General features: G+C 43.6%; 1 protein-coding gene across 1 annotated transcript in view; it reads right to left on the reverse strand.

Annotated features, from left to right (window-relative positions):
* Positions 1-3,899: 3,899 nt before the first annotated feature.
* The window catches only part of Ipo8 (importin 8), a 50,116-nt gene continuing 38,037 nt past the window's right edge, over positions 3,900-15,978 (reverse strand). Inside the window, exons 20-26 of the mRNA XM_051173368.1 lie at positions 15,197-15,292; positions 14,350-14,570; positions 12,657-12,862; positions 11,352-11,552; positions 8,060-8,176; positions 6,757-6,785; positions 3,900-6,028 (exon numbers count right to left, since the gene is read on the reverse strand). Of these exons, the coding sequence (XP_051029325.1) occupies positions 5,954-6,028; positions 6,757-6,785; positions 8,060-8,176; positions 11,352-11,552; positions 12,657-12,862; positions 14,350-14,570; positions 15,197-15,292 (945 nt within the window). The 3' untranslated portion in view covers positions 3,900-5,953. The remainder of the gene's footprint in view (positions 6,029-6,756; positions 6,786-8,059; positions 8,177-11,351; positions 11,553-12,656; positions 12,863-14,349; positions 14,571-15,196; positions 15,293-15,978) is intronic.

Consider the following 15,978-nt stretch of genomic DNA (forward strand, 5'->3'; position numbering starts at 1 on the left):
ACCCCATAATGAGTCCCTCTATCAAGATATCTCTTTCATTGCTCTGTCTCTGTCCCTCCCCCAACTTGACCATCCTGATACCTCATCTTCCCATTCCTCATCCCCTCTCCTTAAACCCCACCCCCAGTTTACCCAGGAAATCTCGCCTATTTCCCTTTCCCAGGGGCAATGCATTCCTCCCTCTTAGTATCCTCCTTGGTACCTAGCTTCTCTAGGGCTGTGGATTATAAGCTGGTTATCCTTTGCTTTACATCTAGAATCCACTTATGAGTGAGTACATACTGTGTCTTTCAAGGTCTGAGTTACCTCACTCAGGGTGGTTTTTTCTTCTTCCTCCTCCTTCCTCCTCTTCCTTCTTCCTCCTTTCTTCTTCCTCTTCCTTCTTCCTTCTTCTTCTAGTTCCACCCATTTGCCTGCAAATTTCATAGTGTCATTTTTACCTCTGAGTAATACTTCCTTGTGTAAATGTACCATATTTTCTCTATCCATTCTTCGGTTGAGGGGCATTTAGGTTGTTTCCAGGTTCGACTATAATGGATAATGCTGCTATGAACATGATTGAGAAAGTGTCCTTGTGGTATGATTGTACATTCTTTGGGTATATGCCCAAGAGTGGTATTGCTAGATCTTGAGGTAGATTCCCAATTTTCTGAAAACTGCCAAACTGATTTCCAAAGTGGCTGTTTAAGTTTGCACTCCCACCAGCAGTAGAGGAGTGTTCCCCTTACTCTCCATCCTCTCCAGCATAAACCATCATCAGTGTTTTTGATATTAGCCATTCTGACAGGTACAAGATGGTATCTCGGAGTCATTTTGATTTGCATTTCCCTGATGGCTAAGGGTGTTTAGCAATCCTTGAATGTCTTTTGGCCATTTGAGATTCTTCTGTTGAGAATTCTGTTTAGATATTGTACCCCATTTTTAACTGGATTATTTGGTATTTTGATGTCTAGTTTCTTGAGTTCTTTATATATTTTGGAGATGAGCCCTCTGTCAGATGTGGGGTTGGTGAAGAATTTTTTCCATTCAGTAGGATGCTGTGTTGCCTTATTAACCATGTTGCAGGTGGTCCCATTTATTAATTATTGCTCAGTCTCTGTGCTACTGGCAATGTATTTAGGAAGTGGTCTCCTCTGCCCATGTGTTCAAGGCTACTTCTCACTTTCTCTTCTATCAGGCTGTGTAACTGGATTTATGCTGAGGTATTTGATCAACTTGGACTTGCATTTTGTGCATGGGGATCTATCTGCATTCTTCTACATGTTAACATCCAGTTATGCCAGCACCATTTGTTGAAAATGCTTTCTTTTTTCCATTGTATAATTTTGGGTTCTTTGTCTCCTGTATGCCATAATTACTAATTACCACAGAGATAAGACAATTAGACAAGATCATTTTAGAATCACTGGGATCCGTCTTGGATCGGGGACAATCTTGAAGTCATGAGGACTCATAGAAGCCACCTTAAAATCAAGGAACATCACTCAGTAGACAGTACATGTCTGTAACCCTAATATTGGTGGTAGATAGGGCAAAGACAAGCAGATCCTCAGAGCTCATTGGCCAGTCAATCTAGCCAATTGATGCTGTAGATTTAGTGACAAGACTATGTCTCAAAAAATAAAATGGGGATCAACTGACGATACCCAATGCTAGCCTCTGGCTTCCACACCCATATGCACACAGGTACATGTACATACACACATAATTTTCTTCCCATCTGTGGACTTGAGCGCCTTTCTATTTTCTGAGTCCTCAGTTCCTTTCATCAGTGGTTTACCTTCATTCTCTTGATTTTTCAACTAGTTTATTACTCATGTATAGATATGCTAATCTGGTAGATAAGTCTTATAGCCTGCAACATAACTAAACTTCTTTTTAGTCCTAACAGGTTTTTGGCTGTGTATTTAGGTTCTTCTTCATGTAAGATCATGCTAGGCCCCTGAGATAGCTCATCCTCAGGTAAGGTGATTGCTTGAACAACTGAATTTGATTCTGGAACCTTTATGGCAGGGGAGACACACACACACACACACACACACACACACACACACACACACACGGAGGATTGGAAAAGATATAACAAGATTATACTACATAAAAAAGTCAGAAAAACAAAATTTAAAGATAAATAAAAATTTAACATCTATGCTATTTGCAAACAGAGATAAAGAGTTCTCTTTCTTTGGATCCAACTCCTCTCCTGGGCAGTAGAGCTGACCCTATTGACAGGGGTTCAGGTGAAACTGGCCGAGACTGTGAGCATGGGAGATCTGGCCACACCCCTCATCTGCCATATGATGGTGTGGGCAGGGAAGATGAGCGCCCCCCCCCCCACCAGGTCTGTGGCTCCTGGGAGAGGTGGCCCTGAGGTCATAAGAGCAGGAGAGCTATCCCTGTCCCTCATGGCCTACGGCACTCCAGAAAACAGCCCCTGCATCTTGTCTGGGCTGCACAGCAGAACTGGCCCTGAAGATATAGGTGTGGGAAAGCTAACCCTGAGGGTGTGGGAGCAGAAGAACTGGCCCCGCCCCATGTTCATCACTGCAAGGGGTGAACTAGCCAGGGCAATGCTGGAGAGCGCCCCCTGGTGAAGATGGGGGAGAGCCAGCATGCCGATGAACCCTGCAACCACCCAGACCCAGAAACAGGGTTTTAAGTTGGTCCACCCCAACATCCACCCCATCTGTGATCCTCTGGAGCTTGTGAAGGGGCCAGTCCTGCAGATCCAAAGCTGCAGGGTCTCCACGACACAGGCCAACAACAGGATATCCAAGAGGAGCCCCGGTGAGGGTCTAGCGTTAACAGTGTAGCAGAAGCCAGGGGCCTCGAACCAGGAAATGTGCAAGTCATAAAGAATAAACAAAAAGAAAGAAGACAATTAAATTAAAAAAAAAAAAGTCCTCTTTCTGATTTGGGTGCCTTCCATTTCTTTCTCTTGCCTACTTTCTCAGGCTAGGCCTTCCAGAACTATAAAAACATCCCAAGTTAGTACTCTTGTCTTATTCTAGTTCTCAGAAAGGCTTTCGTCAACTTTTCCTATTTAAATGGTGTTACCTGAATTTATTACATATGAAACTATGTTGGGGCAAATTCTTGCTATACCTGATTTTTAAAGTTTTTATCATTAGAGGATGCTAAATTTTATCAACTACTTTTACCATGTTTATTGAAATGATGATGGTTTTGTCCCACAGATATGTTAGTTAATTTATGTCAAAACATTCGCAAATCCCTTAAGATAAATTCTATATGGCCACAGTGTATAATCCTTTTCTAACATGCTATTCAATTCACTTTTTGTTGTTGTTGCTTTGTTTGTTTGTTTTTTGTTTTTTGTTTTTTGAGACATGGTTTGTCTGTACTGCTTTGGAACCTGTCCTGGAACTAGCTCTGTAGCCCAAGCTGGCCTTGACCTCCACAGAGATCTGCCTGCTTCTGCCTCCCCAGTGCTGGGACTAAAGGCCTGCGCCACCAATGCCCGGCTCAATTCACTTTTGAGTATTTTAAATTCTTATACATTTATTTTTGAGATAGGCATACATGCCCCAGGCTGGCCTCCAACTCACCATGTGGATGAAGATGGCCTCCTGCCTGCCAGCAAGTGCTGGAATTTAGGTATGTGTCAGCATGCTCAGCTCTAAATGCATAGTGTGGGCCAGCCTCAAGCCAGTGATCCTCCTGCCTCATCCTCTTTATCATTTGCCTACCAGGATGCACTACCATGGCCTGCAGAATCAGCCCCAGGCTCTCACTGTTCATGATGAGACCTGCTGGTTCTGACACCTCCTGCTGTCTTCTCAATGCCAACAGCCCTCTTGTTCAGGTTCCTGGAAGTCAGGAAAACATGCTAATGAGTTATCAACTCTACATCCCAGAAAACACTCCATACAGCAGAGTTCAATTCCTGGGGATTAGCCCACATTTTATTATACAGTACATTCATATAAGTTCCTGCATTTCCAAAGTAACCAGATCACATTCCGGTTAGCACTTCTGGTAATAAAATCATACAATGACTCTGGCTTCAAAAACAAGGTGTGGTGGTGTGCAGGAGTATGTCTTCCCTTTAATACTGTAGATGACAATTCACCACAAAGTAACATCTCTAAAACCCACACCCCCGGGGATCCAGTGTGAAGGCTTATTACCTATGTTGTAGTTAAACCGTATGACACATGAGAGAAACCAAACTATTTCAAAGATCTAAAATCCCCCACAATGCAATCTTTTCCTTCTGACTGCTAAGGAGTCATACAGCTTTGTGCCCTGAATAAAGTGAGGGATGGAAAAATACAGGGTCATTTCACTTTGAAACATATGGCTTCTCAACAAGATACTTCTGGGAAAAGAAAAATTAAATAACCTAATTCTTTTTTTTTTTTTTTTTTTTTTAACAAAGAGTAAGTAAGGGTTGGTAATTCAGGAAGCACCTAGAAAATTCTGCCAGTTTGCTGATGTAAATTTAAACTGCATGTATTTCACGGAAACAAAATGGTATCACATCCAGAAATACATCAAGTCCTGATGATATATTTCCATTTTGCTAAATGAAAGCTCTGTGGTTCATGTTCTGCTTTTGAACAGTTGAGGAGAATTCATATGCAATACTGACATCATTCACCTATACACCCAGCTGATCAAGAGGCCAACCCTTGGAGAATTTTAAAAACTCAACTGAGCCACAATAAAGAACAACCCTAATCAGGCTGGAGGAATTTCAGACTGTGAGAAAGCAGGCTGCTAGATCTATTGGGTCTTTTTACTAAATGGAATCATCTGTAGTGGCCATAACTCCAACCCCTTGGAGGCGGAAGCAGGAAGACCACAAGTCTGAGGCCAGACCAGACTGCAAAGAGAATTACAGTCCAGCCAGAACTGGGTAGCAAGACCCCGACTTAAAAAAAAGTTTAAAAAATCAGCTGGGTGTGTTAACAGCAGTCAGAGTTGAGTCGAGAGGACTGAAACTTTGAGGCCTGCCTGAAGGAGAAAAAAAGAAAAATTAGAAAATGCTTTGGGCCCTGTCCTACATGGCTGGAATGGTAAGTTACTGCTCACCAAGTCCCCACAGAGTAATGGCCGTCTGCTTTGACCATCACTGTGCCTTCGTATTTGGATGCTCCCAACCCCTGCAGCATAATTAAACACATGATTCCTAAGAACTTCAGTCTTGCTCAGCTGCTAAGCCCAGTGAACTAACTGTGACTAACTGGCTTTTGCTGCCGGCTGCCAAGCCTGAATTTAGCAGGTTACAATGTAATCGATACATTTGTGATCCTGAAAGAAACATCACCCCATTCAAGAGGGAAAAATGTGACAAGAAAGGGAATATACAACAGATCTCAGGAAAGCCGTGGATGCCTTATGGAAAACCAAAGCCACTGCCTAAGCTCCAACCTTGAAGAAAGCCTCTGGGCGAAGGGTGGCCAAAAGGGGCAGGGACGTTTCTGAAACCAGAGTGAGACTTGCACTAAATTTAGCCTGTCAGTGCAGAGTAAAATGCAGACTGAAATAACATATAACCAAGGTTTACAGGTTATCTAGAAATATGTTTTGTGACTTAAAAAAATTGCAACGCACTCCAAAAAAATTTCTGATAATTCATGTACAACAGAAGGCACTGTTATCCGCATAAATCCACTGATTCTGCATGGCAAAAACCTGAGGCGCATGCGCTGATCGATATACCTAATTCTAACCCCTTAGCGCTCAGCCTTCACAGCAGATTCTTTGTCCTTTCTGATCAATGGTTCTGCTTTTTTTTTAATTTCGTACATTACAGTAGCTGTTGAAAAATACATATTCCAGGTTAGAAGGGACAAGGGAAGGGTGTGAGCGAGTCCACGGCTGCCTGATGCCGATGACACAGCCCCTCGTCTCCCTCGTGGCCCACACGCATCCTGTGAAATACGCAGCAACGGTGATGATGGTCGGTGAACGGTGGAGGCGCCTTTCAGTTGTTGCTGGGCACAACCCCAAAGTTAAACGCAGAGAAGGCGTCCTCGTCCTCAAATGTGAAGCCTCCCTGCTATTGAACAAAGAGGGGAGGGAAGACATAAAAGAATGCTCAAGGTGAGATTATGGAAAACACCTTCAAGGGCCAGACTTTCATCATAGTGGATTGTTGTTTGCAGACAGGGTCTCGTGTAGCCCAGATTGACAGCTGATTTGCTATGTAACTGAGGATGGCCTTGAACTCCTGATCCTCCTGCCTCTGCACCCCAAGTGTTGGGATTTACAAAAGACCCGATCTTGTTGCCATGCCCGGTTCTTTTTTATTGATTTACAACTTTAAATGAGTGTGATTCCTGGTATTATTTATGCCACATAGTTGAATGCCAGCCTTTAACAAAACCACAGTGACAAGCAGTTATGTTTACTGTGGAAAAAACGTTTGCTAATGCAAATGAAATATAAACAGTTCTGAAGCTGGGAGCCAAGGGCTGCAGGCGCCACTCCGTAAGGGATGCTGACTCCGTAAGGGATGCTGACAAAATATGCATCACTCCCTACCCCAAAATGTAACTGGAGATGCAGATGGCTGTGAGCCAGCTGATGCAGGTGCTGGGAACCTAACCTGGGTCCTCTACAAGAGTAGAAAGTGCTCTTCATTGCTCAGCCCTCTCTTGAAACCCATAGGGTATGTTTTTAAAGGGGATACTAGAAGCCAGCCACATTCTCCCTGCTGCTGCTGGGGTCCCTGGAAATGAGCCCATTTCCTCTACCTCACACTCTTCCCATGAGGCACTACCTTACCAGAGGCCCAAAATCAAGGTGGCCAAGAACTAAGGCCAAAATCAAGGGGACTGAACCAAGAGCCAAAATAAAGCCTCCTCCTGAGTTGATCTCCTTAGGTACCAAGTAACATCAGTGGCAAACTGAGTAACACAGCACTTCCTTTTCAAGAATACAAGCTCTTCGTGAGGTCCACAGAGTGCTTTTGGTCCATCTGTGATGGGAGATATCATTCTGTATATGTTTCTCATACTGGTTAATGAATAAAGCACTGTTGGCCAATAGGAAAGGAAGAAAGGAGGGACTAGGAGACAAGGAAGAAATAGGAAGTAGAAAGGAGGAGTCAGGATGGAGAGCCTGGAGAGAACAGAACCGCCATTCCTCCGCTCTCGGTAAGACCACGTGGAAATACATAGAAATGGGTAATAATTAAGACAGAGCTAGCAGATAAGAAACTAGCATCTGGCCAATAGCACTGTATCAAGTACAGAGTCTCTGTGCATTATTTGGGGCTGGCACGGCGGCAGGACAAGACCAGGTGGTGGGCAGAAAAACTTTACTCCTTACACATCTGTAGTTAAGATGTTAGGTGGACACTGGGCCGGCAGTCTTTCTCAGCAAGACCTGTTCTAACCCTTACTTCTCCAAAACATTAGAAGGATGTGAGTAGGTGGGAAACACTAATAACCCCTACCCATGAAATGGTGTTGACAGAGATATAATATTATTATTAAAAAGAACCACCAAATTGGGCCTAATGGTTCAGGGACATGCCTATAATCCAGCTACTCAGAAGGTTGAGGCAGGAGGATCACAAACCCAAAGGTTGTAAGTTTGAGGCTAGACTAGCCAATTTAGCAACATCTCATTTTAAAGGAATGAAAAAAAAATGGTAGGCATGGTGGCATACACCTTCATCTGAGCCCTAGGGAGAGTTGAGGCAGGAGGACAGTGAGTTTGAAGTTAGCTTGGGCTACACAATGAGTTCCAGACCAGCCACAAAGTGAAACCCAATCTCAAAAGAGAGACAGAGAGAGACAGAGACACACAGAAAGAGACTGGAGGGTGGGGATGGGGGACTAGGACCATAGCTCACTGGTAGATTATTCACCCAGCATGTGTGAAGGTCTGGGTTCAAGTGTCAGCATCAAAAAGAGATAAAGGACAAGCATGCAGCCCAGGAGAAGTAGCACAGACCAGTGACTCTAGCACACACAGATGGGCCAGCCCAGGAACACGGAAAGGTCCTGTCTTAAAAACCAAACAATGGGACTGTTCGTTTTCATGAATCAAGCGGGGCGGGTGGTGGCCCTCGACGACTGACCTGCCATCGTCCTTCGGTGCTCTGCCACTGTGTACACCTCCTGAAGCTTTCTCTTCTGATCCTCGCTGAGTGGTGCCACCAACAGCTGATACCAGGCAGCATCCCGATTCTGCACAGCTATGGCATTTCGGGGGTTTGGAGAAGAGGTAAGGAAGCCAGTGACTGTTATTATCTCAGGAAAAGTCAGTGGCACGATCAGATCCCAATGGAATAATTTCAGACAGTAAGAGACAGGGTGATGAAACTGATCCTGACAATCATTTCTGAGGGCCCATTCACCCAACTATGAGGAACCGCAAGGAACGTCCTCTTTACAAATCCGTGGTTTCCCTAATTCTGTCTTTTCTATCTTCCTTTTCTGAAAGTTTCCCCAGATATATATATATATATATATATATATATATATATATATATATAAATATTTTCATATATATATATATATATACATATATATATATATATATATATATTTTCCTTTTCCTTAGAATCCCAACACTGGGAAACCCCTGGGCTCAGTTGTTACCATCCTCCTGGAATCTTCTAGTGTCTTCCACACCAGCTTTGTTTCTACACTGAGGGCCCAAGTCTGCACCCTTGTGCAAAATCCTTCCCGTTTCTTCCTGGACTTTTCCAGCTAAACACTTCAAACTTAACACTGAAACAAAGTTTAACATTTTCTTTCTAAATGCTTTCAATCTCCCATTCCTATCACAGCTCTATTGGTCTCTCAGGAAACCAATGCAAACCATTCCCATCTGTAACCATGCCCAGCCCACACCAAACCCAGGCTGTCTCCCAAGAGTCCTCTACTCTTCCCATCAAAATGCATACCGTACACCTGGTCTAACAATCTCACATTGCCTGAGATACTGAAGATCTTGCACTTCAAACCTAAACCATATCAGGTCAATGGCATATATAAAAACACTCCACTCTGAGCCAGGCCCCTATTCGAGGCAGCCATCCTTCCCAGGAACTCCTACCCACGCTTGTCCATAGATGACTGTGCAACCCCAGCAGAGGAGCTGTGCAACCCCACCAGAGGAGCTTCTAAACTATTGTGCATGTTCAGGCTGCACCCAAGAGCTCCTGTGGTGGTCAGGGTGCATGCTGTGTCTACCGATGACCATCTTGGAGCATACCTTCCTATTCCTATCTCCACAGGTGGCTTTTAAAGCACCCCTGTACTTGTGTGGGAACTAAATAACGGCAGTGTGCTATGTTGGCATTGCCTTGCTGGCAAAAATAGTAAACATACATGAGAATTTTAAAAACTAATAGTAGAAATAAATGATAACACAACCACAGAGCTACTATTTAACCACAAAGCAAGTAATAGGCGTTAGTTAAGGGTTTGGGTTTTTTTTGTTTTTTTTTTTTTTTTTTTTTTTTTTTTTAGTCAAATTCTTAGATTAATAATTTGCTAAGTATTTCATTGGCTTAGTCTCTATTTTTACCCATGGGAAGCAAGTGAGTGAGTTGAATGTGTGTTGTTGACATGAGTACACCTAAGTCAAGGATCCCAGGGCCTCAGAGCCCATGGGAGCAGCAAAGCTTCCCCGATGAGGCTCAGAGAATGGCAAAGCTTTCCTTGGGGCCATGTGCAAATATTAACAGTATGTGCAGAAAATGTCCACCCTGGCTCCTCCCAACTCCTGCAACCCAATGTTTACGGTTGTCTGTAACCGAAGATAACAAACGCACTGAGCCTCCAGGGTGCTGCAGCCCACCTCATCCCAGTTTTTTTCAGCATGCCCTGTGTCTGTTATTCTCCATTCCCTTGCAGTAGCATTAACCCCTGAGGTTTCCATTCACGTCTCCCATCTGTACACGTGTCTACTGCTCTTACTCGTTCGGCAAGGTCTCTGGACACATGTGGCTTTGAGGAATCCTTCAACTTACAAGTGTTACTTTCTCTACAGAATCAGTGAAGTTAATGTGGAAAAGCATCGTTCATTGGATCTTGCCCTCTGTTTCTTCCCATAAGGACTTGGAATAATTAATTAATAGACTCATGGCCGCAGCGGTTAAGCACTGCATGCCCGGATCACTTTACTTGCAAACGTGAAATCGGTCATTTGTGAGCTCATGTGGCGGCAGCCAGGCATCGAGGCTCTACAACAGGTTCAGCATCACGTGTGTCGCCCGCCCCGGGCCACCAAGATTCCGACTGGAAGGTCAGTGCAGGTGGAGTGACGAAGCCCAAGCACCACCCCACCAAACCCACCCCCCTCCCAAAGTGGACAGGAAAAAGGCCCCACCCACCATGTCTGTCATTGGTCCCTGCCAGAGGGATGATTTTTTTTTATCAGCTATTTATAAATTCAAGCCTTTTTAGTAGCTCTAGAAACACCTCATCCTATTTTTTATGTGTAAATGATTTTTTAAGAGGTTAAATCATTTTCTGGTTGCTTATTTTTTGGTACAACTAGAAAATATCAGGACCCTGCATCAGGAGAGGCTATGACTGTCTCGGGGGTCACCACAACATTCCATAGAGGGGGATAGTTTTATATCCTACAACACAAAGCATACTAAATGGCAATTTGGAGCCTCGGTTCTACGTTTGTATCTAGACTATTTTCAGTTATATCTGGTCTTGTGTTTCTAGTGTTTCCTTAAAAACCCACTCCTAGGTTCTTGCCCTGTCAGAACTGTAACATCTCTGGTCACGGCCATCTGTTTTCCTAACAATTGTGGTAATGTGCTGTGAAAGGTGCACATTTCAAGTATGTGCTGTATGTGGCATAAAATTGTGTGTCTGTGGGATGGAGGGCTGTGAGTGCTATGTGACAGCTGAGAGGCCGGAACATCACTAGAACAAGTTAAAAGGGAAACAGCATGTGGCTTTTCATTTGGGCACGTGAAAACGATGTATGACTCTTCAGAGATTGGGTGCATGCGTGAAGGATTGAAATGCCTGTGCACTTTGCTCCTCAACCAATAAAATCTCAGTTGTGAAAGAGAGAAAGGCCATTCTTGCCTGAGACCAAGCACACCGTTTAGGCACACTTCTGCCTGAAATGACATCTGTGGAGATGGCTGGCAAGCCCATCCCGATGCTGCTACTACAGCAATGGGAGTCTAGGGTGGCTTTTGGGGGTGTCGTTGTGCTGACCTTTTTCGTTTTAAGTATGTTTGGATAATTCTAAAGCAAAAGATTAAAATTTTAGAGAATATATACCAATGTGGGAGTGGATCCCAAAACAACTTCTAATAGGAAGAAATTAAAGATGCTTAAAAAAAAAAATTCAGGTTTGAGGAATGGAGGTGTGGGGAGGTGAGGACATACTCAGTAGAGCCTGTGTAAAAAACTGGTATTCATCCACGCTGTTGTCAAGGTCCAATGGGGTGCTGAAGCCCTCGAGGGCTGTCTCCTCCAGAACTTCTTCATCCCAATCATCCTCGTCTTCCTCTTCGCCTCTGCCATTGTGTGCCTGCATAGCTTGCGCAGTAACACTTGTCTCCTCCTCCTCCTCACTGGAAATCTCCTCTGTGGACCCATTAATTGTGCAAAAGAATGAAAAACGGGGATTATGAAATGATCCAGAAATGTGAAGCCACTACAGAATCCTAGTTTGTAGACATACTCTTGTTTGTTTAAACCTTAAACATCTTGAAATTGTAACTTTTGAAGGTGAATTACCCAAGAACCACTTTTAAAACATCCATCTTTATAAAACTCTTTTCTGACAGTGTACACTTAATCTAGGGAGTCATTCAGTTAATGGTAGCTACTGTCACTGAACCTGTTAGTATCAACAAAAAAGTAAGTCTTAAGTTGCTAATTCATAGTCAGGACCATCAGATTCTCTTACACTTATGCTTCTCAAGGCAAAACCACATCGACCGGGCTCCACTTAGAAGTCACTGAGAGTCTAAGTATCAAGGGGCACAGATCTTAACTGCACCCCACATAATAAGATGTGTAAGTCAAGCAAGCCCCAGTTTAAATGTGTCACTGGCCAAAGAAAGTAAGTCCCTTTGTTGATTCCAAACAGGCTAAAATGTAAAGAAAACGTGTGCTCAAATCAAAATTCAAGTCAGAAACGATAGTGCATGCACACTGTCCCAGCACACAAGGAGATTGAAGGGGAATCATGAGTTTAAACTAGTCCAAGCTACAAAGCAAGACCTGTCTCAAATAACAAAAGAGGCATACACCAATGAGATGGCTCAGTGAGTTAGCAGCTTGCCTCCAAGCCTGAAGATCTGAGTTCAATCCCTAGGACCCACTTGATAGAAATGAACCAACTCCTGCAAGTTGTCCTCTGACTTCCACACACATGCACTCACAACTATAATTTTTTTTTTTAAAGCAAAATCTGGGGCTGGAGAGATGGCTCAGTGGTTAAGAGCAGTGGTTGCTGTTGCAGAGGGTCAGGATTTGGTTCACAATCTGAAGTTCAGTTCTAGAAGACTGAACACCTTCTGGACTCTACAGGTACTAGGCATACATATGGCACACAAATGTGCATGTTGGCAAACACCCATGCACATAAAGTAACAATTTAATTTTTATAATAACAAATTAATGATAAATTAATTTTAAAAAGCAAAATCGACTATAGCACAAATCTTAAGTAGCAGGCTTTACCACTTTCCTCCATGTCGGCTTTCTCTGCTTTTGAGGGATCTTCGCGGTTTACCAGTTGCCGTGTAGCACAGACCTGCTTCAGGCCAAGGAACAGGAAGAGAATGGAAGGCAGGATCTGTGCAGCCACGGCGTCCAAAGCAGGAGGTCGGTTCTGCAGTTCCAAGAGGATGCTCAGCCCTATTATACACATCTTCCGGTCATGGTGTCTACAGATGTTGAGAAACATGCAGATGTGGTCACAAAGGACAACTCTAGAGCAGTGGTTCTCAACCTTCCTAGTGCTGTCCCAACTGTTATGAATCATTATGTAACTTATTTTTGGAGATAGAGGTTAGTCAAAGAGGTCGAGACCCATAGGTTGAGAACCACTGGTCTAGAAAAACTAAAGCCGGTGAAATCCTGTGTAAGCCTAATTCTATAAACAAACAAACCAACCAACTCTTAGCACAAAGACCTATGAGGGAGGTCAGGTGTGGTGGCTCATCAATATACTGCATCTCTCAAGATGCTGAGGCAGGGGTACTGTAAATTCAAGGTAAACTTGGACTATAGAGCAATTTCAAGGCCAGCCTAGGCTCTATAATAAGACTTGATTTCAGGAGGGAGAAGGCGGCTTATAGCAGTCTACAATTAGCATTTTGAATCTTTCAATAAAACCACTTTGATTAATGAAAGAGCTGTATCTGAACGTTAGCAAAATGAGGTCTGTTAGAGCTGAAATATCTACTTGGCAGCATAAGATTCCTACACACTGGGGAAAATTAAGAGCTCGGCAGACTGTGCACTCTTGGCCTGGTCCTCAAGCTTTTTTGGCAAATATGGTCCATCTACACCAACCCCAGGTGCCAAAAATACTTCAAAAAGTTAGCACTTGCATCTTGACCTGGCTGGCTACACATATGTCTACCATCAGCCTCTGCTGTAACAGAGTAAGGAAATTTTAATTCCAAAGGAAAAATGATTGGTTATTTTATGTTAGACATACTTTTCTATGAAATATTTCCTTTTTTAAAAACAAATAAAAATTAAAAGACAAAAGCTAGGGGAAAAACTCAGTGTTAAGAACAACATCTGTTCTTCTGGAGGCCTTGAGATTCATTCCCAGCACCCACAAGTGGCTTATAAACACCTACAACACCAGCTCCGGGACAGCCAACACTTCTTTGGCCTCTGAGGGTTCCCAAACATGCACACATACATACATGTGAATAAAAATAATTTTTAAAGCCCAGTACTCAGAAGGTAGAGGCAGGAGGATCAAGAATCCAAGGCCAGCCTAGGCACATGAAACATGTCTTGAAAACAAAAAGTTAAAAACAACTATATTATTCTGTATGATATATCTTTCCATCAGGTGATACTTCAAAACATATTCCTAATTTTCTGGATTAAAGCGATGCATCAGCAGGTGAAGGTGCTGGACCCACGTGGTTTAAGAACAGAACTGACTCCTGAAAGCAGTCCTCAGATGTTCCTCTGCACACGTGCCATGGCACAACTGTGGCCACACACATACTCTGGCACATATACAGAATAAGTAACTCTTTAAATGCTCTTAATTTTCAAACATGTAAATAGTAATACACTAAAAGTAGTCCCCAAGATATAAGGATTATCTCTCAACACATCACTGTATTAAAAACTAAACTTCCCGAAACATCGAAGCAATGTAAAAGCAAAGAAAGGCACATACCCAAGGAAGTAATCGGTGTCGTTCATCCACTGGTTTATGAACTGCGAGGTGACAGGGCCTGGGTTGTGTGGCAGCTGCACCTGCTCCAGGGTATGGAGCAGCAGCTCGGGGTTGTAGTAAAGAGCAGCGATCGCCACCTGAAGACACATTGTACGCAGCTCACTGGTCTTGACCCCACGGGTCAATCTCTCCAAGACAACTTGAACAAACAGTGGGATACACTGGAGAATGGGAAGGAACCAAGAGTCATAAAACAAACAGTTTTCTAGGGTCAAATCTATAACCACCTGTAGGCTGTGAGCGTAGGTGGCATGACTCTGCTGTCCATTGGCCTCCTTACCCAGGGAAGGTTCTGCAGGCAAACCTAGGTCCTTGCCCTTACCTGGCTCTCTCCTCTAATGCCTTCTATTTTCGATGCTTCCTATGCAATCTCCTGCCATAAAACTGCTCTCTTCTTCCCACCCTCCACCAGCCACAGCCTCCTTGCTCGCCTACAGAAGACTTGTTCGTTGGTAGCACACTCAGCAACCAAAACCCTGGCCTTTGATCTTGACATTTCTCTGCTCAAAGGTTCTTTCAAAAGGATCTAGCACTCACGATTTTTACTTTGCAAGCCACATATGATCTCCACTTCCTATATTCCTGTTTGTATTTTGTTATTGTTACCATTACCATGAATGCTTCTGAGTCATTTTTTTTTTCTTTCTATCATTCAAATAGAATTTGGATAAGCAAGCACAAACTATGCCTGCCTTTTTACTTTTCCATCAAATATAAGTAGAATATCAATCGGGCATGGGCATTTTTTAATAAGTGTCCAGGAAGAGGCGTTTTAAATATGTATCACCTGATCAATTCCCCTTCCTTTGCACTGAAGAATGATGACTTCCAGGAGTTTGGCAGCATGGCACTCCGCGTCCTCTCCTGCCTCTCCACACAGTACCTAGAGTGACAAGTTAGCTCAGCATAAGTGCCAGAGGATGAATTCAGTCACAGAAATAAGTTTTGGTTTTCTGATTGTTTGTTTTTTGTTGTTTTGTTTTTGAGACAAGATCTCGATGTAGCTCTGACTGGCCTTGAACTCACGCTGTGAACCATCTGGCATCAGGTTTGGAGAACTCCAGCTGTGTCTGCCTTTCCAGTGCTGGGATTAAAGGCCTGTGCCATCCACCAGAGGGATCACTGCTTTTAGAAAAGCAACTGCCAGCCAGGCAGGTGTGGTGGTACAAGCCTTTAATCCTGCACTGGAAGGCAGGGACAGGCAGTTCTCGCTGAGCCCAAAGCCTGTCTGATCTTTGTTTGCAAAAAAGTAAGGAAACAAGAGGTATCTGGTAATTTACAAATGGGCTGTGGAGCCACACACCTGAGTTCAAACGTGGCTCCAACACAGGAGCTCTGAAACCTGGAACAATTTACTAAGCAGCAGGCCAGTGATAAAAGTGGGGCTCTTGAACATCTTAAGGGTTAAGTAAGCTCAAAAAAGCTCAGAATGGTTGCTAAGCAAGAGATACTTTCTATAAAGGTATAGCCATTGGCAAGACACCAGTGTTACTGTCAACAGCCCTAAGGAAACTGTTTGGGTCACAAAAAGGGGGAACAGGGCATGGACATTCATGGGGGAGGGGGGGA

The sequence above is a fragment of the Phodopus roborovskii genome, unplaced genomic scaffold (genome assembly GCF_943737965.1).
Source record: "Phodopus roborovskii unplaced genomic scaffold, PHOROB, whole genome shotgun sequence".
Lineage (NCBI taxonomy): Eukaryota > Metazoa > Chordata > Mammalia > Rodentia > Cricetidae > Phodopus > Phodopus roborovskii.